General features: G+C 36.1%; 1 protein-coding gene across 14 annotated transcripts in view; it reads right to left on the reverse strand.

Annotated features, from left to right (window-relative positions):
• Window positions 1-27213, reverse strand: part of NRXN1 (neurexin 1) — a 675301-nt gene that overhangs the window by 399254 nt on the left and 248834 nt on the right. For all 14 annotated transcript variants that reach the window (XM_058835042.1, XM_058835041.1, XM_058835043.1 and 11 more), the window contains one exon: window positions 4379-4817. In XM_058835042.1, the coding sequence (XP_058691025.1) occupies window positions 4379-4817 (439 nt within the window). The remainder of the gene's footprint in view (window positions 1-4378; window positions 4818-27213) is intronic.

The following is a 27213-nucleotide window of genomic DNA, read 5'->3' on the forward strand; positions in this document are numbered from 1 at the left end:
CTGAAACTAACTTTAGTTCAAAATTTCAGTGATTCAGTCTGTAAATGCTACCTACCTATGAATAGATGCTGATACATTCCGCTTTATGCTGCCCTACACAATTGGAGGTTGACAAGAAGAGTAAGTTTCCTCCCTGATTTCACTATGTAATGGTGGTTTCCAAAGGATGAATACTGGTTTAGCAGAAAAGCCATTTGCATGGTTATCCTTGCAGATGGCAAACAGTTTAAAAAAAAAAAATTAAAGAATGCTTAAGTCTCAGAAAACAGTTATTAAACCTATCCCTACTGTGTTGCAAGAAACACTGCGAGCAAAGACCTTTACAGCTGCTTCATGGTTGTTTTGTATTTAGTTTGGGTTTGTGGGCTTTTTTCCTAATTCTTTTTTTTTTTTTCTGCAGAGTTTGCAGTACTGTTAAGAGCAGAATAGACAAACATCTCCCTTAGGTATGACTTAATGAGCCTCCCCAATCATATTCATTATCTCAGCAATTTACTTCTTCCTGAGACTGTGTATAAGAAACTAAAACATATTTCTACATCTCATCTCTCTCCTGATCAGTTAAATATGAAGATTTTAAGTGCAGCTACTGCAACTGCTCTTATCTCTCTGCTTACCTGGCATGGCCTATTTCAGTTGCTTTTTGTGCCTGTGAAAAACACCTGCTTATAAAGAAACGTTGAAAAATCAGAGCAAGGTATTAATTCTGAATACGTCTGTGCTAAAACACAATAAAATAGCTGTGATAAGGACTGTGGCTGCAGCATGCAGCCCACGGAAAAGACAGGGTACTTATGAGGCAGCTCTGAAGCTGTGGTCCTTCCCAGAAATTCAGGATGTACAGTTCAGGAGTACTGGGAGGAAACTCAGGACACAGCAGTTGCTAGCACTGCTGAACACCTAGCAACAAAGATGGACCACAGGAGAATATCTTATGAATATTTCTCTTTGCCTAACCCTTAAATATTAACTAAATATGGTCTCAGGAACTCCATCCTACCAATGATCTTTTTAGGTAAGAAAGCACTCAGAGTAAGTCCTTCAGGAAACAAAATGGAATTCTAGGGTGAAAACAAGAAAAATAGGTCAAAACTTCTTTCAGCAGAAGGAAATTTAAAGGCACCATCTCTTCCTTCTTCCTTGTATCTCTCAAAATCTGAGTGGATTGACAGAATTACTAGCGAATGGGACCTGGTTGATTACAATTTAAAAATGTGTTCTCATTTCTTACGTCTCCCTCCCCATTCCAGCGCAGTCCCAGACAAGCAAAGGCAAAGTCAGTAGTTTAGAGTGGATGCTCACTGTGACTGAGAGTCTGGGAGAGAGCAAAGAATGAGAAATAAATCTAGTACTTGCTGATCCAGCTAATATGAAAGTCAAGGAAATTAGCAAAGCTCCTTGAGAAATGTCACAGCATTCTACTATGGGAGGGAACCACTCTGCATTGGATTTGAAGGCTAGGAGCAAAAGGTTGCAAGACACCAAACTTAATTAAAGAAAAAAAAAATCACAGTTTATTTATGCTACTTATTCATTAACAGAAGAGTCTCTTCCTTTACACTTGATAGCTAGGGATGTATGATGTCTATGGCAACAGGAAAGTATCAGAAAAGCAAATTTTTTTCTATACAAGGTATATTCATTCAGTTTTATAGAAATTCTGAAGGAAAGCTAGTGAAAATTCATGTGCTTTCTAGTGTGTTTGGTCTAGGCTAGAGAAAATAAACCAAAAAGCATCCTGAATGTAAAGAGAACTTTATTCTTCATGGGTAAAACACACCAACATGCCTAATGTGACCATGAGGTGGAGGAGGATGAGATACTCAAGACAGCCAGGAGGGCACCCAGCAAACTCACTGCCCTGGACTTCAGGAGAGCAGACTTTGGCCTCTTCAAGGCACTGCTCAGTGGAGTCCAATGGGAAAAAGCCCTGAAGGGCAGAGGGGCCCAAGGATGCTGGCTGGTATTCAAGGATCACTTTCTCCAAGCTCAGACACGATGCATCCCGACAAGGAGGCAATCGGGCAAAAATGCCAGCACGCCTTCATGGATGGATAAGGAGCTGCTGAGCAAACTCAGAGCAAAAGAAGCTCTCAGAACATGGAAACGAGGACAAGTGGCTTTGGAGGAATAGAGTAAAATTGTACAGAGTGAAAGGGATAAGGTTAGGGAAGCCAGGGCCCAGTTAGAATCAAGTGTGTCCCTCCCCCAGCCCTTTTTACTATTTCCCTCTATATCATATTTACTGCTACATAAAATCTGTATTTTTTACTTTGGCACATGGTCTTGTTTGCACCTTAATACAGGCAGAGACTTCTCTATAGTAATTTTAATAAGCAGATCTTACCATTGTTAAGACAAACAAAAGCATTGCCAGTGTTATTGTCACTTCTCCTACCATTAACTTTTATCATATAACAGAATAACATTAGAATAACAGAAAAACTTTGATTCTGTTTCAGATTGCAGTTAAAATTCAGTTTGCCATAAAGTTGCATATTGTATTCAGTATTCATGGTAATAGTTCAATGTCTTAGAGTTAATAGGTATTATGATTAATTTTCAACAGTGATGGGGGGGTCCCAAAATTTCACCTATCTTGATCATAGGGAAATCATCAGATGGATTAATTTTCTTATTTAAAATTCTACTTTAAAAAATAATATTCAATCCAGATCACCAGGTAGGCTTTGCTTCCTGAAATTACTCTACATTCTTGCTGATGTCCATCAACAGTTTTAAAGAATTATAGTATGCCCTAAATTCTCTTAATGGCACTTGTGAGCCATGTTTTTTGTGAAGCAATGAAAGGGCAGAACTTGTCTTCAAATGTAAACAATTTCTATGCATTTATTTCATTCCATTATAGATGTGTTGGCTTTGGATGTAAGAATAAACTTTGCTTTCAGCAGTCCCACAGGCATGATTATTACAGTATTTACTGCCTCATATGAATCACTGAAACAGCACTTAAGAAGAAAGTCTGAAATGAAAACTGTAGTATAAATAATATAGCTGCTGGATATTCAATCCCAGTAGAGAATTTTGAGAAGTTGTGTTTTGTTGTTCAGTTAGGTTTGCTTTTTTTTTTTTTTTCCTTTTTTTTGTTTGTTTGGGGTTTTTTGGGGTTTTTTTGTAGGTTTATTTAACCTCAAGAAATGGAAATGAGCAACTGACATATTATAATGAGAAAATCAAAGTCTGTACCATCAAAATTTGAAGCTGCAATGCCCAGGAATCAAATAATTATTTTTCATAATCATAGTGCAGGTCAATTGAATTTGGTCTGATTTTCAGCATGCATTTGACCGAAATCTTCAATTTAAACCTTTACTTAAGATTTTCTTGATCTGAAGTCTGATTTTTGTATAGTAAGAAGTCAAGTTATAAAATGATAACTTTTTGGGGGGTTAAATTTCATAAAGAAATTATAAATGCCAGCTATGGAAAGGGACTCACTGGAAGGAAGAAAGTGGGGGAAATCTGACAAAATCCAAAAGAAGAAGAGTTACATTTTTCAACACTGAATTTTAGAATGTACATAAACTTCAGGTTGAACACTGATATTAATCAGAAAATCTTCAGGACTTAATTACAGACTCAGTACATTCCCTGCCCCCTTCCTCCCCAAATCTGGGCATGAAGTACAGGAAAGCCACTGTAGAAGAGAGCTCTCCTTAAATTGATGTATATTGATTATTTTCTTAAGACAAGATATATGCTCAAGACGATACGAGCTGATACACATTGACAATTTCACTGGATTTTAACTGGGCACTTTAAGCCATATTGCATTTCCGTAGCATGAGGAAGAGTTTATGAATTCTTTATTTTTACCACTTTTCAGTGAGATCATTTTTTGAGTAAATTACTCCAGAATATGAATCACACTGATAGAATGCAGCAAGTCAATTATTTCCATTTTTGCTGACATGTGTTGTTAGTTGTTTATCAGCGTATCGTTTAAGTACACTGAGATCTGCTGACATGATTGGAAGAGCTGTGTTGTTTCTGAGGGGCAGCTACTCCCCATCTTGGAGATTATTTTCAGTAATTCCTTTTTTGCTTTATTTTCATTCTTGAAACTTGCCACTTCAGCTATTTGGTGCAAGCAAGCACAGAGGGAGATTACTGTTGGTTTTTCAAGCACACAATACTCTTACTTGCAAGATTAAGTCCTTGATTGTCCAATAATGTTAACATGAGATATTTTACTCAGCAAATTATTGTATTCTGGCACCTAAAAGCAATGAGTTCTTATATTTTCCTTATTTTTCAGATGATGCCCAGCTCTAATTGTGGCAACATCAATATGTACCCAGTATTCTCTCACATACAGCAGAAAAAAACATTCTGAATGTTAACAAAAGGAACTTACCTGACCGTCCATCCCGCTGAAAATCCACATGGTACCATTCCCCATCATTCACCTTCTTCTGCAAGGCTTTTATTTTTATAGTACCTGATCCCATGTCTAACAGTAGGTAGAGGTGACCATCAAGCATCTCAATGGCAAAAAAATCAACCTTCACCATCTGTGGATGTTTGGCATCTTTTTGGTGCCTTGGTTTCCCATGACTGAAAAGAATCAGGCCATTTGGCTCAGTTGTACGAAAGTCAAATGATATTGAGCCTGTTTTCTTGGCATTCCACTTTGGCAGAGAGATGAAAGACTCTGGTGTTTCAAATGTGATTGGATCTAAGGTTGCAACATTCTCACATTTAAATGCTACAACCCCATGAATCTTCATTTTAGGATCCCCTTGCTTGGCAAGTCGAGACAGCTCCAACCTGACATCGTTATTTTTATATACAACCTGCAAGCAAAGCAGAGAAGTTACTCAGAGAAACCTGACCATTTTAACCAAACAGACATAATCCTGAGTAGGCACATTATTTAAAGGATAATGGTGACGATGTATGAATATGATAATCTGCATACAAACAAGGTGAAATAACTATTTTCATTGACTAATGATTTAATAATTGTTTTCATTAAACCAAACAAAGTTGGTCTAAAAATATCCCTGGAGTTAATTCCAACAATCTGAAAGAATCTACACATAATTTATACTATGAGTTGCAAATTAGCTTGTGTGGCCTTGATTACTTAAAAGCCTTCTCTGCACAGCCATTCTGCTATTATAAAGAAGTATTAGATTTCTTCTTCCTCTAAAGCCTTTGTCACTGTCTTAACTCTTCTGTTCATATACAGAAAATACACCAAGGTTGGACACTTCATAATTTAACACCTTTTCAGTTTGTCCTTGGGGCTGAGGAACAGTAGCATTCATGGAATTAATGAGGCTATATAAGATAGGCAAAATAATATCATACTGATCAAAACAAGCAAAACCAGGAAAACCTTTGAGCCTGTTCAATTTGATTAAAAAAACTCCAACTTATCTATTTTCCCTGACTGAAGACTTTTCTTATAAAAATGAAAGACATTATTAGTTTTAAATCCAATTGACCTGTGCAGCAAATATTTTTGCTTCAAAACACATTTTAACTTGGTCCAAGAAGCCTGTCATGATACAACCATTTCCCAGGGTTCTAATGTTTGTTAGTGTTTTCTCAAATTGCTGCTCTTTCTGAGTTATCCATAATACAAGAGCTGCTGAAATGAGCTCCCCAGAACCAAAGGCGTGCACAAGTGTTTTGTCAATACTTGTAATTGTGCAATAAATTATACACTCAAGCCAAAATACCACTGAAGGGCTGAGTACAAAACCATAGCGACAGAAACTAAAACTTTCTTCTCTGTTTCTAAGGTTAAGCCCTACATTAAAAAGCAATTTGGAGAAAAAGCAACAGCTCAGCAAAACCAAGCACTTTGTGCTGAGGCTTCTTCATCTACAGATCGGCACCACTCAGGGCTAGATCACGTCTGGCCCTGATCCAAAGTTCCAACTACACAGCATAGTTTGGAGCTGTTCAGGGGACCCATCGCTGGTTTAGTCTTTACATCCCTATTGGGGGTTAGAAAATGCTTACTGAATACTTAGGATAGAGCTTCTGGATTAATTTCCCCTAAGACCTAGTTGGAACACATGTGAAGCCCACTCTGACACACAGCAAGGGAAAAACACAGTAGAGGAATGGCAGAGATGTACTACTGTTAGAAATCAAAGCACTAGCGCACAATCTAAGATGGCATACCCCACAAGTGATAGTTCCTATCGAAAAATGATATTTAAAGATAAAAGAAAAGGAAATGATTGATAGAGTGACATTTTTTTTTCCAGTAAGAATTGTGTTCATTCCAATTATATCATTATCCGCAATGCAAATTTCATCATAAGACTTGTCAGAATTATTCTACTATAATAAAATGTATCCTAAAAGTTAATAAATAAGCCTATTTCTTTATTTTATTCCAGAACTGAGTACAGGTAGCATTGTTCCCATGAGAGCTGTGTCTCCAAAGACAACAGATAAACCCCACTGTGGATTGACAACAGCAGAAATGGTACTCTGCTACAGAGACAATGTGTTCTTCAACTGAAGACATCAGAAGTTAATAGAATTGGACTGAACTGTAATATTAGATAGTAATGTCCCATATTTCCATTTATCAAATACATCCACAACACCTGAGATTTCACAGACTGCTCAAAGGAGTTCAGAACAGTACTGGAGAATAAGCACATGCAAGTGACCTCCCTTTGGGGTGGCTTTCTGTCTTTAGAGTGAAGAGGAAGAAGCCAGGAGCCTGGGAGGTTCCTGAAGCATTGGTCCAGGCATGAGGTCCATGAAACATTGACCACTTTCTATGGCAAAAGGGATTTTGGATAGCTCCCATTCATTTGAAGAAATTACAGGGTCAACATTTCTAGATTAGACTGAAAAGCATAAACACTGCCAGAGAATGCAATAAATAAAAAAGGAACAAGTGGTCTCTTATTAGAGCTAAATCCTTCTTGGTGACACTGAAAGTAAATACAGCAGCAAAGAACCCTAGAAGATCTTCTTAAATTGACTGCTGAACAAGAGCAGGTTCCAGGAGAAGGCGAATATACAAAGAGAATTTATTGTTTACGGGCAAATCAAACTGTCTGACATTAATGAAACTTGTTGACTGAATATTACAATTAGAAGTTAATAGCTATGTTAAAAAACTCAGCAGACTAAAGGAAAGCTAGGTTTTCCTTGAAGTCTAAAACAGCCTACTATGATCTGAAGTAATTTGCCAACTCAGAAATAATAATTTCTAATAAATATGGTTTATGAACATAATGGAAAAAGTTAAATGGTTTTCTCAATAACTTGTCACCAGCTCTTTAATTAACTTAATATATAATGTATAAGGGAAACTTTGCCAGAACACTTTAATAACAGTGACAAATATTGTCAATTTTATGCCATCAATATTAAAACATTCTTGGAATCCTAAATATTTCAAATGACAATTTTATGCTTACATATTCCACAACAGAAACTTTGTAGCTACTGAGAAGCAAATGACTGCATTTTATTACATACATTGTGGGGAAACTACATATTACATACATTGTGAATGAAGCCTATATCTGTGTTTTAGAGTGCATATGTTCTAAGTTTTAGAATGTGCTTATGTTCATTTACTCTTACTAAATGGAAAATTTTGAACTGAATTATCTTGGATAATTAGTAATAAAACAGGAATATATGAACCATAACTGAAAAGACCTGTGAACTATTAATTGAACACAGCTTGCATTTGGGAGCCTGTCTCCTGGTGTTATGCTGAGATTCTTAGCCCTCTCCCTATCCATGAAAAATGTACTCAGCCATCAGTGAAGCACAGCAAAAAGAGAAAAGCAGTACATTCACAGAAACTGGTTGTCATTAAATTTTGGGGAAACTACTGAACAGTAAGGAATAATTCTGAGACTAATATCTCCTTTATAACTCATGAAGGTACATGCTTCAGAAACAACAGCCTCTAGGGTACAAATAGCTTCTGATTTATCCATTGATTTTGCCTTTTAATTTTTTCTTTTGCTTCTGGGTACATAAGGACAAACATGCTTTTAATAGGGCTTATATTATCTACTATTTCCATCTGAGGCACAGAGCACATAACGTTAAGTCAGTACATTCTCCCTCCTTTAGGGACATGGATCCACAATTAGTCAAGTGGAGGGATTTTGCAATGGAAAAATATTGGAGTCACATTCCCTTTTTACTCCCACATAACCCACCAGTCACTACCCTGGCAGCCACTGGGTTGGCCCTGGATTTTAGCTTGCTCTTGCACTCACTTTCATACCTGAGCAACAATCTAAGTTTCCTGCACGTGAAACTGCCAGCCCTCAGGGAATTGTATTATGCCATTGAGAGCACCTGGAACTGGTCTTGTGTTCACACTGTTCTTTCCTGTTAAGATCAAGTTCGTTTCAAGACCTCAGTCTTTAAAACATATAATTACCTCTTTCTTGGAAACTGCAAAAGGTCACTGAAACTCCCAAGAAAAATGGAGCAGTTAGCAATTCCCCACATAATTTGCACCCAAGCTATCCTAAGTGAGGAATAAATTTAGTTTCTAGGAGAGACAGAGCAGAACTTTTTATAATCAAGATCTGGGCTTCCTTTGCTACCATCTAGGCCAACCACATGCTGGGTAAATTGCAATATCACAGAGCTGTGTCTTAACAAGTAAGTACAGCTTTGAGACAGCAATTATTACCTTAAGCTCAGCAGTTTAATGTGGTCTGTGGTCATCTTGGAGCACAACCTAAATTAATTCAAGCTTCCCAAAGATATATCATGTATCAGTTTTTTTGCAAGCTGGAGCATTAGTATGAAATGAACTCCAGAAGTATAAAGAAGTATAAATCCTTGAGTGACCCTGAGAAAAGGTGACGGAAAATGAGAAGGAATTCATATGAGGGATGTATCCTAAATCTGAAATTGTTTAATTAGCAAATTTATAAGTCAAGACATTTTTAAAAATAAAAAAATAAAATGAACAGAACTCTATCTGTTCTTTCTACTGACCCTATCCCATGAGATTTGGAACAATGAAAGGTGTGAAAGAATCCAGATTGCAACACTATTTTCAATCCAAAGTGCAGCCCTTTCCATGTCAAACATTATGAATGAAGAAAGATCATTACCCTTAAATATTTCAAAATACTGACGATCTCTGCCAGCAATAGCTTTTCAATTACTGTGATTAAAAATCCTTTAAATTATTACAAAGCATTTATTTCAAATTACTTTACATTCTTAAAACCAAAGATGATCCTCAAGAAGCTGATCACATCACCTGATTTGCAGCATCTAGGTTTCCTTGAGAATCAAAGAGATCCCAGGATTTCAGAGCACCTACCACTATGACCTTGCTCCAAAGAACTTGTCTATTTACTTAACTGGGAGATGAGGTAAAATACTTTTCTATTGCAATTCAATTCAGATGCAATTTTAATAAATTGAACCCAATAACAAAACCTGTTAAAAATTGTATGACTCAAATATTTTTTAGCAAAACAGTACTTTAATATTTTCATATTTATTTAATATTCACAGGTGATAACCTGTATCAACTGTGGCATACAATGACAATTCTCAAAAATGAAGACTAAATCACTCAAAATGGCTCAGATAGGTGCTGCCAACGTCCAGATTTCCCCTGAAAAGTGGTGTCAGCAGGAGGGAACTTGTTGACCTCAGAAACTGCAACAATGGGAGTTACAATAAGGGAAACCAGAGGCAATTTTTTCAGCTTGCTTTACCAGTCACTAGAATTTCCATGTTCATTGAGAGCTACCTGGTGCACACAGCATCACATCCCCCCAGAAATCCAACTTGAAAACTGACCACTAACTAGTTATCATGTATTTTTTGTTGCACTTGCTGTATGGTTTTGAACCAATCTGGGAAGGTCACCTTCTCTCAGGAGAAGCTTGCAATTTTGCTAATATGCCTCCATGCATTTTCAAGCTCCAAAATGAATATATCAAGGAACACAATAAACTACAGACTATTTTCACAAAACTTAAGGAGCCCAAGTTCAAAGGATTTCAATGGGGTGCATTTTTTAACAAAATGTGAATGACAACAGCTGTTCAAGCCTCTACATCACAGACATTGTTTTTCTGAACATAGAGAAGAAATTAAGGAGTATATTGAATGATCCGAGGGAATAACTTATTCTTCCTCAAATGAAATGGTTTTCATTCTCCTGAGGTCAACATTTGTGCAAATGTGGTGGTGATGGTAGTGTGGGGTATTTAGAAATGGGGTCATTTAACACCAAAATAAAAGCCATGTATCTCTGGAATCTTAGTAAATGGAAGGTAAGCCTAAGGACAACAGGAAAGCGTTCCATGGTATGGATACAAAAACACCCGGAGAAAAAATAACATGTGCATTTTGTTGCATTATTTTAGATCAATTAATATGATCTGGGAAACTGCCCTGCAAGATTCAGCTCAAAAAACCCCTTGATTTAACTGATCTAAGAAACAAAGAATAAAATAATAACAAAAAAGCACTACAGTGCAACAAATTCCTTGGAGTATATATCAAGGAGTATCACATTCTTCTGTTTCTTCTTCCTGTCCAGTCTGAGCATCCAAAACGATGGAGTGCAAACAGATCACACTCAAACTTTTGAAAAATATTAAATGGGCTTTTGCAAGGCAAACATATTATTTATACAGCAAAGTTATGTGCTTTGTTCTGCTTTTTGTTGTGCTGTTTATATCTTTATATATAACAAGCAATTTTTTTAAATCAGACACTTTGGCCTAAGGTAGAAAGAAGAAAACCATTATAATGAGTCTTGTGTTAGGAAGTCAGGACCAGTAAGCGAGGGATTTGGGTTTAACCTGCACCTGAATGCCACACAGAGAACTTAATTTATCCTTGTTTCTCTGTAAATTGGATACACTATCTCCTCACAGGGCAGAAACTTGTGTGAAGACTGAAGCTTGCATTTCCAGCACAAAAACTAGTGAAGCTTCACCCAAAAATCAGACACATTTACACACACATTTCCTATACGGTGTCAGTCCCCCATTTTCTTTTTAGGGAAACCAGATATGATATAGTTCTGACTTTCTAGTCTGCAGCTACAGAATCCAGAGCTCACTGATCATTCAGATAAACAAACCAAAATGCACCCAATCTGTTTTAAAGCTGCACACAATAGAAGCTGAACTCGAACAATCTGAGTCTCAGGGTGAACACAAAAGCATAGCATCCTATGCCCTGATAATGCATTTGGCAAGTGCTTTAATGCCACACTACATGGCTAACTAAAGACAACAAATTTGTGATGTTTGTTGCTTCTGCAACTAAGCAACATGGACATTTTCTGCACTCCCTTAAAATAACAGGATATATTGCACATCAGGCATTTGGAAAACCTGTTTACACAAAGAAGGCATAATGCACATAAATTTATGCTCTATTTAAACTGCTAATTATCATATCCCTGCAAATTATAGGAAGCAAAATGGGTAAAAAAAAAATAAGGCTAAAATTACCATAACCATAGGGAATTTCACTATGATTTCAATAGCACACCTGTACTTCTACTGTGGATTGAAAATCATAACTCTGCTACCCCCAAATAATGATGTAAAAAGAATGGGGGAAAAAAAAAATCAAACCAAACCAGAAAAACACAAACCCAGAAGAACCCCCACAATTTGGTACAAAGCAGATATATTAATTACTCTAACGTAATAAAAAGTTATTAATTGATATATATATATATCTGTAGAAACAAAACCAGTACTGACAGAAACAAGGTTATAGGCATATTGTGAGTATGAATTTAGATTCCCTGTGCAGTAAGGGAAAAGTCATCCCAGTTTAGTGCATGTCACTTATTTGCAGAATTAATACAGTCATGACAGCTCATCTTCTAGGCTAACTAGTCTTTTCTGCTGGAGTTTTGAATGTGGATCCCAGAACTGTTTGTTTCTTTTCTCTCCTGCTTTGACTGCCTGAATAGAGACATTTTAAGGGGATGCCAGAAAATGCCTTTTTATGTTCGAGTTACTGGAATATCATTTAACATGATATATTGGCAGAACTTAGGGAAAAAAGAAAATCAACATTTTTTTTCTAACAATGTTGATAATGGGATTGTTATGTTTTTCACCCTGCTGTGGACACAAGTCTTTTGAAGATCTTTTTTCCCCTCTTCAATAGACTATTTTGCTATTCTTTGTATGTCCTGCTGTCTGCTGCCAGACTGCTAAATGTTTCTGACTGTGGTTGCTAGTTGCTATGCTTGCTGGTTTTAAGAAATGGCTTCAAGTTTTCTTTTTTTGTTTTTTTGTTTTTTTTTTTGCTTCCCATAGCAAGGACTCATAGAAATTTCTTAGCAACAGCTAAATTGCAGAGTTAAGGAACAAGCTGGTTCCACAAAAGCTCTCTTGGCTCCCTAGTAAAGATAAAGCCTTTACCAAGACATAAGTCATGAAACAAAAACAAGAGAAACAGGAACCACCAAAAGGAAAACAAAATGTATTATTTAAGGCAAAAGCAGTTTTTTGCATTAATATATGGTATAAAGTGTAAGAAAGAAAACAAATTATATGCTACCTCCAGTGACTGTTTGGGAAAGGAAAGAGCTACAGGAGACTCAATTGTCATGCTGGATTTCAGCTTTTTCCTTTTCTTTCTTTCACAGTGCAGTAAGAGTTACCAAAGACTAATTCTGCAGCAAAGTCAGAAATGTGCTGTTTTTCCTCTTTCTCCATTAACCATTCTTACACAAGATCAAGCAAAAGAACTTTTTGTATGGACTATAAGAAAGAGGGACTGTAAAGCAGAACACAATCATTACCATTCAAGGTAAGGGTTCAAGGTGGTTTCAAGGATTCAAGGTTCAGGGTTCAAGGATTATTTTTTTAGCATAATATTCATTATATGCTAGATTTCCCTATTTTTGGCACTTAAAGCTTAAATTTCAAGGTCAGAAAATACAGAAGCAAATAACGGAAAAAAGGAAAGATAATATATATGCAAAAGTTAATGTTCTAATGAACATCTTGACTCAAGTGCATTTGAAGGCAACATGACAGATGTACTTAAAATCTGAGTTACCTTTCATTACGATAGGAGTCATACAGGCTAAAAATGGAAGTTGTCACAAAAAGAGAAAAATAATGAATCTCAAATTAAAAAGAAAAGTTAAAGTGAGCTCAACAATCCAAGCAGGGGAGGTCAGGGAACTGAACACAAACTAACAGAAACTTGTTAAAAAACTTCAGTTACCAACAAACCTAATCTTGAGTACATGACATATCCAAACAAACATTTTTTTCCAGATTAAACATGATTGAAAACATAGAAAAAGAACTGTAGGCTTCAAATTAAATGCAGAATGTCAATTCTACATATCCTTCAGTGAAATGAGGGAGGTTTATTCCACCCCTCACTAGATTTCCTTCCTTCCTTCAGCCTCTCCCATAAGCTTTTTAGCAGATGCCAGCTTATGACTCTTATTATTTCTCCAGAATAATAAACACCCAACTGGCTTTTCCTTCCTCTTCTCTCTCACCTGTATAGGTTACTCCAGCCTCCAGCTGAATAGCTGGCTCTTGGCTCTGGGTGTTTTTAGCTGCTCTCCGGTTTGGACTCATCTCCATTTCCCAATGCCTGGTTTGAAAGAACCTTCTGTTCCACTGAGGGGAAAATGGCCCTCTTTTATCAACTTCTGGCTGGCCTCCATTTAGAAACCTCATTCCCTCTCAGCTCTGTTGGCTATTGGCTGAGTGAAGTTGGCTACTAATTGACAAGCTGTAGAAACTTTGCTTCTCCCATTCTGAGAGCCAGCACAGTTCTTCCCCCTCAGCTTAGCACCTCTCTGATTTTGTGTGATATTAATTTAGCAATAATTTATGCAGTCATTGGCTAAATTCTGCTCTACCAAGATAGGCTAAATAGTTTAAAAATAAAAATGAAAATCAAATTCCCACCCATTAACTATACTGGGCACATTCCTGGAAGACATCCAGGAAAATCCTTCCCTACCTTCACCTGCAATTTCTGTTGAATCCTTATAATCCTTTTAATGTATCCTTTTAGCTTTCCGGTACTGCAACATGAGCAACTCTCCACATCAGTGTTTTGAAACAATCTTTGCCTTCTCAGATAGCTATGACAATTGGAAGATAAGTTTTCTGAGGTACTTTTGCATTCGAGGTTATTACTGTAATTGCAACACAAAGGTATCAAATCACCACAGGTTGCTCAGAAGCAGCTTTACCCTCACAGTGACAGAAAGGAACAGCTCGAGGCTGCTGCCACTGCCTTCCTTTGCACTCAGTTCTGCACTCATGTTCCATTTCTATATTTTCTATATTTATTTTCTATATTTTCTATATTTTCTGAAATGGCAAATGAAGAGACAGCACTCATGCAGAGAAGCAAAAGGAAAAGCAGGGCTCTTCCAACATCAAAAAACTGATCTGTACACTCTACAATATGTGTGGCTAAAAGCATATAGAAATTTTCAAGAAAATTATTAATTAATGGGATATTTCCAAGGCATTGTTTTTCTATTTAAAGCCATCTCTAAGCACAGTCTACCTATGGGTCAGCTTTATGTTAATAAGTTTTATTGAGGTTATAGCTGTTCTCCAAAATAGACTGCTTGAACTAATTAAAATTAATTACCACTGTAATGATAAGGATGAGGGATGTGTTATTTGATTTTCAAGACATGTCATCTCATTGCAGTGAGAGAATGCAACAGAGCACACCGAAGTATGGTGTTTAAAGGGGCTGATTCTGCTCGATGACCTCCAAATCTGAGACTTTGTAGTAAGCATAATGTTAAAGGGATGGACAATAAAATTTACCTTTACTGAGCTAGAAAAAAGCATATAATACTACAAGAGCATTCATCTAAGAACATTCCAGAAGAGCAGCTTACCATGTAAAATGAACAGCCAACAAGTACCTTTACAGAAGGTATTGCAGTTTATTGCAATTTAACACAATTTTGAACTTTTAAAAGTATATTCTTCTGCACAATATTTTTTATTATGTAAATGTGTCTGTCAAAATAAACACTCCTCACAGTGTTCTGGGTTTTTTTAAATAGCTGTGAAGAGAACCAAATCTGAGTAAAGGGTAGACAGTGCAATTAAGCATTTATCACTTCCTATGTCTTTGGGTACATCAACTGAGTGTCTCAGCAACGTTCTGTCATTTGTTTTTACCATTAGATGTTTTGGATTTTTTTTTTTTTTTCATTTCAAATAAACAATAGCTTCAACATGAAGCTACTTTAAATATAAAACATATTTTGAAATGTTTTCAAATTCCACTTCAGAAAAGTGGAAGGAAAATAGGCGTTTTCTTGGACAAAAGTGTCAGGCAAAAAATGATTTTCTATGTTCACTAAAATACTTCCTTGGGACTACACATGGCATGCACTGAAATAGACATATATAAAAAAAAATAATAAAGGTATACATGAAACCTAAATAAAGAATTAAGGTAGCCACATCAATGGTAGTAACCATTGCTTGTGCTTATCTCAGTAGAACTCCATTTCACAAAACAAGATTATTCAGAGAGTTGCAGCATTCATTTTTTTTGGAAAAGTTTGACAAAATTACTTTCAAGATTCTGCTCTCTGTAGTGGGGCCTTAGCTCTTCCTGAAGTGACTTGTACTTTTTAATGATTGTGAGAAAGCCTCTATTTAAAGGCTAATTCAGGATTATTTAAAAAGCAGTTGATGATGTCTAATAGAAACTTTAATTCAGGAGTAAATAAGAGATAAGAAGGCAAAACTCAATGCAGTATGGGCCTCATGACTATTGTTCCCACAAGGAAAAAAGTATTTACCTTTCAATAGAAAATAAATGAATAGTCTCATTCTGACTGAAAAATGGATTTGAATACAATATTTAGTAAGCACAAATAAAAATACTCTGAAAAAATAATTGTATAAGGTATTAATCCTAATATATATCAGGGCATGTAACCAAATCCTGCTGTCTGTACCTGTGTGATGTCAGGAGAAACAGGGAGGGCTTGGACTGGAGTCAGACCCATCAAATCTTTGCAAGTGTTTGGCTTTCAAACACAAAAGGTGCTTCACAAGGATGAAAAATACCAAGAGGATGACAGGAAGCAGGTTGCTCTCAGAAATTGTAATGTTAATAATTTGATCTTGTGAAGCCTGGCCCTAGCTGAGTATGGCAATGCACACTCAAAATACAAGTTTAGTAACTCAAATTCCTAAGAGCTTTCGATATTAATAATCTGACTCAACAGATACAGCAGTCTCGAGGCATGATTTTTGCTGTAATTCACATTATTTCTAAATCTGTCTCACAGAAATGACAAACATGAAAAGTCTTATGCTTTCTAACAACTTCCTCTGAGCCTGTACAAAAGAAAGGTCGGCATACTGATTAATGTGATTTATTTCAACTTGGAGCATCTGCTCTTATGCATCACTTACTTAAGTTTGGCCTTTGCAATCTCCAATTCAGTTATGAAGTAAAGCACTACCTTTTTCATCTCCATTATGATAAATTGTATCACCCCTAAACTGAGACCAATTTCCAACACATCTTAATGTACCATGTCTTTTTCACTTATACCTTTGGTCTGAGAGAAAAAAAAAAAAAAGAAAGGAAAAGAAAAAAAAGAAAAAGTGTGCTCCTGCTCATCTCTTTATATTTTTTTATCTGAAATACAACTCATGAGAGGTTTTCTCACCAGCTCGATTCCATCAGCATATCAGTTCTTGAAACTGATAATAATGGAACCCCCAAACACAGATACATAAGGATTTCTACAAAATTTTAAGGTGTCAGATGTAATGGGTATTTTGTTTACATGTTTACAGATGAGCCAAAATACTTAGGCTTTTAACCACATAAGTCAGCTCACTGAATTTTCAATTTATTTTATAGTTCTCTTCCTAGGCATAACCTTATAATTTGCAAGTTTGAAGATATCTGAACTGTACATGCAACTAAAGAAATAACAAATTTGTACAAGCTACAACTCTCAGTTGAATATCAAAATAAGCACTTTTTAGACTGCATACATACCTAGAATTGCAAATACATGAAAAACCGACTATGGACTTTTGAATGAAAGAATATGCTCTTCTGAGCATACTAGAACACAAAAATATTTAGGTAATTGACTTAGCAACTAGTTTAGATGTTTTTAAAATCGTTTTGATTCTTATTAATGTATGCTAAATGTGTTTTAGGAAAAACTGTTGGAAATAACAACCTAGCTTTCAGCTAAATATATTGAAACAATTGTAAGAAAGTTAAAGACCTGTATTTTTAGTTTGACAATTAGATGATACTGGGATTGGCTCAATAAGCACATACAGGTTTTTATATTTCTACAAATCTTGTTCATTAAAATGTTTTAAAGCATATATTTAATCTTTGCTATCTGGAAGTAAAGAAATAATTCTTGTATCATTATTGCTTTCAAGCTGTCCACTTAAAACTTGGAAAATATGCATCGTCTAAATGGCAAAGAAGCATCCCAGTCCTCAGTAGCTTTTACATACATGAAATTCCTTGGACTAAGTCTTGGAAAGAGAACATTCATTTTGTGGGGTCTTTTTCCTCTGTAACAGTATAGATTTTATATTTAAAAAGCCCCAAAACTAACAGAACAGAAACAAATGACCTAATTCCTGTCTTATTAGGAAAGATCATAGAATATGGGGAGTTGGAAGGGGCCCATCAGGAGCATCGAGGTCAGCTCCTGGCCTTGCACAGAACACCCCAAGGATCACACCAAGTGCCTGAGATTGTTGTTAAAATGCTTCTTCAACTCTGTCAGGCTTGGTGCTATGACCACTGCCCTGGGGAGCCTGTTCCAGTGCTCAACCACCCTCTGGGTGAAAAACCTTTTCCTCATATCCGACTTAAACCTCCTCTGACTCAGCTTCATGACATTTCCTCATACTCAATTGTGTTTGTGAGTGTCCCTAAAAGCTGAGCTTCATCTGAAAAAGCACAGAACAAACCTGACAACTCCTGACAGATTTGACAGATGTTTCTCCAACAGAAACAAGAATCATAAAAGCTGTGGTAAATGAGTATATTTTGTGAGCAAAGGTTGTGCTCACAAAAAAAAAAAACTGATGTCTAGGTGTTCATGCTTGTAGATTTTACCAGCCAATTCTAGACTTAGATTATGCATTACAGTATTATGTTTTCACTAAACTTTATGATCCTTTCTTTTAGTATAACACATTATCAAATCTCTGCTGTTAATACAATATATCCCTAGTTAATGTGCAAGAAATCATAGAAACATAGTCCACCTACTTTCTATGCTTTTGGATTAAATGACCTTAAAAAAGATTAGCATTTCCAGTAAGGGAAAGAGAATCTTGATTGAAGAAGTGGAAAATATGGGCAGCAAACATCAAAACATCGCTCTCAAACAAGGTTTGCAGCCTTACAATGTCCAGGAAAATGACATATTGAGAATTTCTGTTCTATGATTCTGGAGAAGCAAGACTCATCAAAATCTTCCTGACAGGTTCCAGATACTTTTGTCAGTTTATTGGCTGGCTCTTGAAATCCAGTCTGCGCTTTGCAATCTTTTTAATTTGCCTTATCTCACACAGAGCAAAATATTCTGGCTTTTTCCCCCAAATATAGTGACAGATGAAATACAAAGAAGTATTTTCTTTTCTAACATTTTCTTGGAACAGCTTTTCCTGTATCTTGCATATTTCAATTTTAATCCTGATGTTGCTGAGTTGTGTTGAATATTTAATTCATACTAACCTGTCACTTATTTTTTTCCCCCCATCTATATGGCATTGAATATTTATGAACAAAGCAGTAGCTGACCTGCACCTTGTATCATCTGAAAAACATATGCACACTGGGAAAATGGAATGAGAAAGGAGGAAGACAAAAATTTCTTTTTCCATCTTTGGAGCACAAAATAAGCACTCTCCATAAGAGTGCCATTAATAAAAAGGAACATGTTGTTCCTTATGGTAATTATTTTAAGCGTCCCAGCTAGAGGTTCAGGAAGCTCAGTTATTTTCAAGTCTGGCATAGGCAGAGTAAAAAGAGTGAGGAAAAGGACGTGGAAAAAACAGGCACAATCTGATTGACCAGTGATGTAGCTCAAGTCCACATCAAGGGGACCAAAAGTTCATGAGTACATTTTATTTCTTCCTCTTAGATATCTCTTGAAAGTGGAAAGGAATAATATGAAGCTGATAACTCAATGCACACCACTTCCAGCCTCCACAGCAGGAGACTGACATCGAAAGTTTGTGAACACTGAGGGCTATTCAGTATCAAATGAGTGTCTTTCCCACTGGTGTTTCAAAGGGTAAATATTCAGGACATTGCATGCATTGGAGAGGAATTAATCATTGAAACGCTTGAAAAGTCCCTGTGGTGACCCACTTCTCTGGGCCTCTGCACCCCCCAGTCTCCAATGATTCCATCCAGTTTGTGCCTATGGAAAGCACCCACGAGTCCTTGAAGAAATATTGTCACAACTGGGAGACAAAGTGCTCTTTCTGAAGGTCTTTTAAGGAAGTATACTAACACCTTCTGTAATCATTTCCTTTGTATCCTTCCAAGCTATACACTTTTAAGATAATATTAGTACCCAGAAAACTTAGAGTTTTAGGAATGTAGGAAGAAAAATACTAGGAAGAAAGAATGAAACTCAGATCACAGTGAAATCATATCACTGAGTCTGTAAGCTCTCGAAACTCCCTCCTCACACACTCCCTGTGCCAGAACACAAACACACTACATTTTTCACACTTTCTGATTTCCTTCTCTTGAAAACATTTTATCTCAAGAAAGGATAACGCATAAGGTATATAAAATATTGTTATAGGATATTGACTTACTAAGTCTATGATGAACACAAGCTCACTATGATCTAGTGAGTAGGGTGAGTGGGAAATGTTATAGAACTACTTAAAATGAGAAAAAAAATCTATAACATATCTCTAAACTATTCACAGAAATGATTTGTAGCAAATCTATTAAGTCCTCCAGCACAGCTCTCCAAGAACAGCATGCTTCCCTGCAGAATAGCTTTTGCTTCTTTATACAATCTACTCTGAAGTATCTCAGCAAAGACTGATACAGAGCTTTTACCAATACCTTTGGGAAAGTGCTCCACTACATAATCTATTTCACTGTCAATCATTTTTTCCTAATATTCATCCAATCTAAATTTTCACTTTAGTAATCCCATCGTATTACTCCCTTTGTGCTTTTGTGTTTTAGCATTTACACTCTTCAAATATTTGTAGTTATTGTTCAGGAAAAAAACTAGATCTTTTCCCTCAGCATATAAATTTCTGTGCCTGAATGCTGTTGGTCTTCCTTGAAGTGCTGTATTGCTTTACACATTCCAAATAACTGTCAGAGAAATTAATCTGTTGCTGAACAAAATCAGCCCAGAAAACTCCTTTCCCCATCACAGTTTTCTGTGAGCAAATGTTCACTGCTCTTACATCATCAAAAAAGACTTATGGATCCAAATATTCCAATTAAGGAATGCAAGCAGCTAGGTATTTTTACATGCAGGGGAAAAAACCCCAACCCTCATATATAATAATTTTGGATACCTGGTCCTAACCACAAATAGTTATTAATAAACAGATTGTATTAACAAAAAAAAAACAACAGTGTATAATCAAAATACCTTGGATAGTAATCTTTCCTTTGCATTTCAAGTGCTTCAGAGCAGATACTTTATGATAGGAAAATTATCTTTGTTGTTTTCTCTCTCCTTTCTTCTCTAATGCCTCTTAACTGCATCAGCTATTCAAACTCAGCCAAACATCCTTCACCTTTCACATCAGAGACCATAATCTATAATGATACAGTTAGTTGACAAATTCAGATGTCTTTATGATCATCAATATTTTCTCCTAGATTTTCTCCAATCTTCTTTCCATTGAAAGCCCAGGTTGGAAGGGACCTCAGACCAGCTGGTCTAACTTCTTATGGGAGACAGAGTCTAAGATTGCCTAGCACCCTGTCCAATGGCATCATGAAAACTGCCAGCAATGAGGACTCCACAATGTTTCTGGGAAGGTTATTCCAGCAACTGATCCCGTTTTACCAAGTTTATCACTTAATATAAAATGTCTTCTGGCACATTGAGCACCTGTTTCTCCTTGTCTTCTCCATGTTGGTCCCCGTGAAGAAAAAGCTTCTCTCCTGTTTGTAGCTGCCCTTTAAGTACTGGAATGCTGTGATGAGGTTCCCCCAAGTCTTCACCGGGGAGAAAAGACCCTACACTGCTTCAGTCTTTCTTCATTGGGCAAATCATCCAGCTTTTCTTCTCATCTTTGTGGCACTTCTTGGGACGCTCTCTGCTCTTTCTACACATATTTTTAATTTTGCAGACACAAAATGGGCACAGGATTTCAGGATATCCTTATCCACTTCATCCAGGTTCATAAACAGTTCTTCATACAAACTTATGAAGCATTTGCTAATCATCCCTGTAAAAGCTGTTCTGAAGACTTCATATTTGTGTTTCTCCCCTATTCATAACGGTAATATTTGACTTCACCTTCCAAGTACTTATAACCACAGTGAGTTTTGGAGACTTAAAATTCTTGACACATGATCTAATTCTCAATATCTTCTTCCCCATTAAAGCCCCTATACATATTGGCCTTTCTTATAAAATCCTTTCAGCAGAACTGAAGAATTTCAAAAGTTCATTTACTTCTAAATCAAACTCCTTTTTTAAACTTGAAGAAAAACACCCTGTGTTCTTAATCATTCTAGGAAAATACACTGATGCTCCAGGATTTTTCACTGTTCTTTATTCACTCTGATTATTTTCTGTTCCTCCTGATATTACAGCCTTAAATTAATCAGTAAATTGCACTTCTTTCTGACATAAACTCACTTCTTGGTCATTAATGATATAGTCCTCCAATTTTCCCCATTTTCATTCACTTTCATGTCAGCAAGAAATGGACTCAGGATGTCTCTTTTGGGATCCCCTGTTTTCCATTCAGCGAGTCTGACTACTCTGTAATTTATGAATTTCCTTGCTAATTTGCTGAAAGTGCTACTCAACAGAGATGCAGGTAGTTAAAAATCTCCCACGAGTATCCATTTATATGGAGTATCTTCAGAAGAGACAGAATTTCTTCAGCACCACTTGAAATATGCCTAATGTTTGTTTTGCTTTGTTTATATTTCTTCACAGGAAAATTATTCAGCAGTTTCCTAGCACAGTAAGTATTTTTAAATATTATGGCAACCCATTTACTTGTTCCATTTCCGTTTCTCCTATACAAATTATGTTACAGTAATCTATACCGATGTCTATTAAAAAAATTACCTCATTAAGTTCATCTGAACCCACTAATGGATTCCACATACACTTTCATAGGAAACTCACTTGCTCTTTCTGGACGTTTTCTGTATGTACAGCACAGGAGTTTCACGGATCTTTTTCTCAATTTTACTGTGACAGTGAATGGTCAAGTTACCTATTTTAAACAACATTTCCTTTTCAGTATTTCTTAGCTATTTTAAACACCACATAACAAGCCCCACAGGACGTGATTTCAGAAAGCAAGTAACATTCTCACATATTTTCATATTATTAATTTATATTACTTTAGTTACTCCTCTTAGCCTGAAAGATATTAAAGCTCCATAAAATCATTATAAATAAATATGTCATTCAGTACAGTCTGATCATAGTTAGACTAAAGACACTGAGATTTTTTTGAGTCTGAGAATTATTTTCAAAGCATCAGTCTAAGATTTTCCACAGGAAAGTCTTGATATACCTCCTACTAAGGTCAGCAGAAGTTACTGGCAATTACATCAGCCTGGAAATCAGGGATAATTAGGTGAAAATCTATTAATTGACCTAGGATATGCAGGAAAAAAACTACGAAAATGAAACAGCTGAACTTTGAATGTGCATACTTAAAAGCCAGTAGTTAAAATCTGCATAATGCACCCAAATTCTACTTGTTTTTACATTAGGATTTTTCAGGTCACTCTTCAGGAAACAGAGATGCATTCTGAATAGAAATTGAAGCCTTCTAATTTAAAAGGAACCTGAATTGTCTAAATACCTTTGAAAAATTTTTGTATGCTCCTGGTGGATTATTAACTAAACATTAACATTTAGTTGTGGAATCTGCACAGAAGAAGGATATTAAAATGAAAAAAAAAATAAAAAAATTGTGACAATGAAGGATGAGAAAAGTTAGAAAAGGTACAGAGAAGATTAGCAAGAGTGACCAAAAGACTGAAAAATATAGTCCACAGAAAAAATACAAAGGATTCAAAATGATTGAGTTAACAATGAGGTGGAAAACTGTCACAGCACAAAAGTACATATATGTGGCAGGGAAATAAGGTAGGCAACACAGGGCCCAAATACAAAGGAAAATATAATGAAAATAGATCAATTTAGGTATGAAGACACATTTTTACAACAGAAAGACCATTTCACTACAAGAAACATTTCCTGTGAAATGTGGTAGATTCTATATTACTATATATATATAAATAAAATGTGGGACAGTGAAAACAGTACAGTGGCTATGGTATTTGAGAAAAATTAGTTCAGCTAAACCCAATGACCTATTTTATACAGGAAGCCACATCAGATTATCAGCGTTCCTTGAAAGCTGTGACAGTTTCGATTAATAGGAGATTACAGAATAGGGACAATCTTCAAGACTATGAGTGTCAAGACTATGAGTATCAAGACACTACTTCATTTTTATCTGGATATAAAGGGGTCAACATAGCTACAGAAGTCAATGCACTTGCTTAGTGTTAGCTGAATAAATTACTGTTGCCTACTCAAGCCCTGTGCATTTTTCTGCCAGTAACAAGATAATCCACAGCTTCATAAAATATGTGGCTTCAGCCATCCAAGGATTTCACAGCATTTTTCAACCTGGAATTATCCTTGCATATGATACTCTGTAGGTATCAGGAGAGAAGAAGCCATAGAGAATCATGTGTTATGAAGCCACAGGTCAGGAAATGGGCTCCATCCAACATTCTCCAAAGGCACACAGAAGCTTCATGGGCTTTGCAAACCAGCTTGACACTTATATGTGGAAATTTCAAGAACAGTATTCAGATAGGTATGTTCCAGATTCCTCACGACCATAATGTCTCCTTAAACATGAGCACCTTGTTTATTGACCTAAAAGGAGAAAGCGCTCTCCCTTCTTAATTACTGAGATGATCTTCAAGTGTAATGTGTTGAAGGCAGCTTTGGTTTTGAGCTGTGGAAATCAATGGAAGCGTCTCCATGTTTAGAGTGGTGTCAGGGACAGCCCCAATTAAGATCAAGTGGTGCCTTTCAGAAATAATGCAAATAATGTAATTGATTCTAATGGGAGGCACATGAATGATATATCAGGTTACAACTTTTATTGATAACAATTAATTCCTGGGCATATATCCATAGAAGCTCTGCCCATCCTCTACTAAATCTCAGTCTCCCAGCCAGCAACCAAATTTTCTTGCCAAGGATTCACTCCTGCTAATGCTGGATTCTAACACTGGCAATGTAAATCAACCAGTGTAAGTGTGAAAGCTGTCCTGCTTTTCTAAAAATTTGAACAGAAACAGTCTTTGAAAACAGCTTCCTTCAATTCAGACTTTCTGAAGTCTTCCAGATTCCTGCATGTGACTTGACACAATGAAAGCAGGAAACAGTGAAAACTACTTGATGCTAAAGTATACCAAATGCTGCAAGGGCCTGCATCCCAAAGACCAAATGGATACAGTGCTTCTTTAAGAAAAGTTTTGGGGTTTGGTTTTTGTTGTTAGGTTTTTGTCTGGGTTTTTTTGTTTGTTTTTTGTTTTTCATGGGTGATAAACTCTATCCAAGAACCTATTTCACATTTAAACTGAAAGGCATTGTACACGCACTAACAGACGTAGAAAGATTTCATTTTATAGTATCACATTCCTGTGAAAGAAAATGCTGAGCAATGAAATAAAATGGGACAAGCAGCTTTCCAGTCTGTAGCAAAGTATTGATTTATGCACTTGCTTTTTCACTACAGTAAATACATGTGTGGAATTACAAAAAAATAATCATCTTACAGAACAAGAACAAAATTCTATTGCTAATGTTTCTCATCTCGGTTGAAAAAGCAACAACAATCCATTACAACAAATTGCTAGAGAGAGAAAATAAAGCAGCAATTAACAAATAGATTTGGAACAGTTCCATCCTTAATAAACCAATGCGGTGGAAAGTGAACAATTGATTGTTAGAGAACATCTACCTAGTCTTGAGAGATCACTCTTTTTCATCCATTTGGAATGATGTAGCTCTATCCACCTCCTATTAAAACCCTGATACACATATGATAGTGTGCTTTATAACCAGAGCTTATGTTTTTCTATTATCATCTTTAGTACATAGAAGCCTGCAGAACTAGTACCAACAAATAAACTGCATCAAAGCCTCAATTCTTGCTGGAGTGAAATGTGATCATTTTGAAGACATTCACTCCCTCAGCCAAGCATTCACCACTTTAGGTCATACTGCACAGTACCAATACCAACTTCAAGGTTTCCTGTAAAGCACATGTATTTCAGACTTACACATAAAGTAACATGTATTTTAATAAATTTGTTGTACCATTACACACACAAATTGTTAATAAACATAAATATTATGGGTATTATTTATTTCACTAGTATTCACACAGAAATAGAAGAGTTTGCAAAAACTAACTCTGTGATCATGATCTAAATATGAAGAGGCATAATCAAAGTCGGGAGGTCTGGTGCTCATATCCGAAGGGCGCCGCACTGAATTGTAAATTTATTGTGCATTTGGACTATTCAAAATGTTTTTGTTGCAATTTATATGTCAGTAATACATAGTTTTAAACACCTACAATTTATTCTTTGTATAAAAACTAAGTATTAAATTTACACATTTTAAAACCCCTCTGTTAAAGCTAACTTTCTACTCTGGTCTATGTTTATGGGTATTTTTTTTCTTATAGCTCTAACATTTACCTCAGAAAAAGCTTTATAAATTCATCAGAGAAAACCCTGGAAGTGAGGAATTCCTTTGTCTGCACTCCATATCTAGCCAGTTATAAAGCATTAATCATTTCAAATTTGGCAGACTGCTAAGCTAGTAAGTGAATGAATGTTCCCAGGCCTGATTAAATGTCACAGCTTAAAGACCAACAGCTTGTAGTAACAATGCCTGTAATAATGCACTGTTTCTGTAGCAAGCATTGAGGAAGGAAAAGCCAACACCACAAAGTAAAGTAACAATGCTGAATGGTTTTCCCATTTCCTTCCTCACAAAGCTTCAAGTTCCCCCCCCCTCTTTCCTCCTGCAGGTATTAAATGGAACAGGATCTCCCCAAAACCTGGAGAGCAGGGAAAATACCTTTGAGGTAGGAAATTCTATATTTACAATTTCTAAGAGGAGATTCTTATTGCCTTTCAAGACATTAAATAGTCTTTTAAAATTGTCATGCATATATTTCCTTAAGCTTCCTCTACACAGATTGGATTTAAAAGGTAAACAAGGGCAAATTTGGAAGTTGGTAGACCCTTTCCATCCTCAATAAACTTTCTTTTACTGAAGGTGACATCGAAAGGGTTTATGTGCCATATATTAGACTTCAAGCACAGCATACAAGACATTTTACAGCATAATACCTCCTATTCCCTTTTGCATCCCATTTGCATCATTGGATGGACCCATAACAGCAGAGATATTCCTATATGTGAGGCAACTTCAGGGAATGAAGTCTTAAAAATCAGATTTAATCAGAATAAGCTCTACCTGTGTGAAGACAACATCCATTTTACCCCTTTAGCTACCATTATCATCTGCATATCTGAAAGCAGCCCCGTGGCCATCTGGTGAGGGCACTATTGACAAAAATGTCACTCATGGAAAAGAACTGCCATTCCTGATTCTCTGTAAAAGCCCAAACTCTGTTAAACCTTCAGGATGACGCTTCACAAATTCATGATCAATGAAGAGCAACATCTTTAAAATATGAGATCTCTACTAGCTTTCACTGAAGTAAAGAAACAAGTCCATTGATTAGATAAAGCTACATCTTTCCTTCTCTTCTAGACTGACATCCAGTGAAATTGCAGCTTGGACACCTTTAGAACAAATTATTGTTAAAGGTTAGAAGTTGGAAAAGGAGAAAATTAACATAAAATTTATTATTTCACTGTCTGCTGATAAAGATATTCTCTTCT

The sequence above is a fragment of the Poecile atricapillus genome, chromosome 3, assembly GCF_030490865.1.
Source record: "Poecile atricapillus isolate bPoeAtr1 chromosome 3, bPoeAtr1.hap1, whole genome shotgun sequence".
Lineage (NCBI taxonomy): Eukaryota > Metazoa > Chordata > Aves > Passeriformes > Paridae > Poecile > Poecile atricapillus.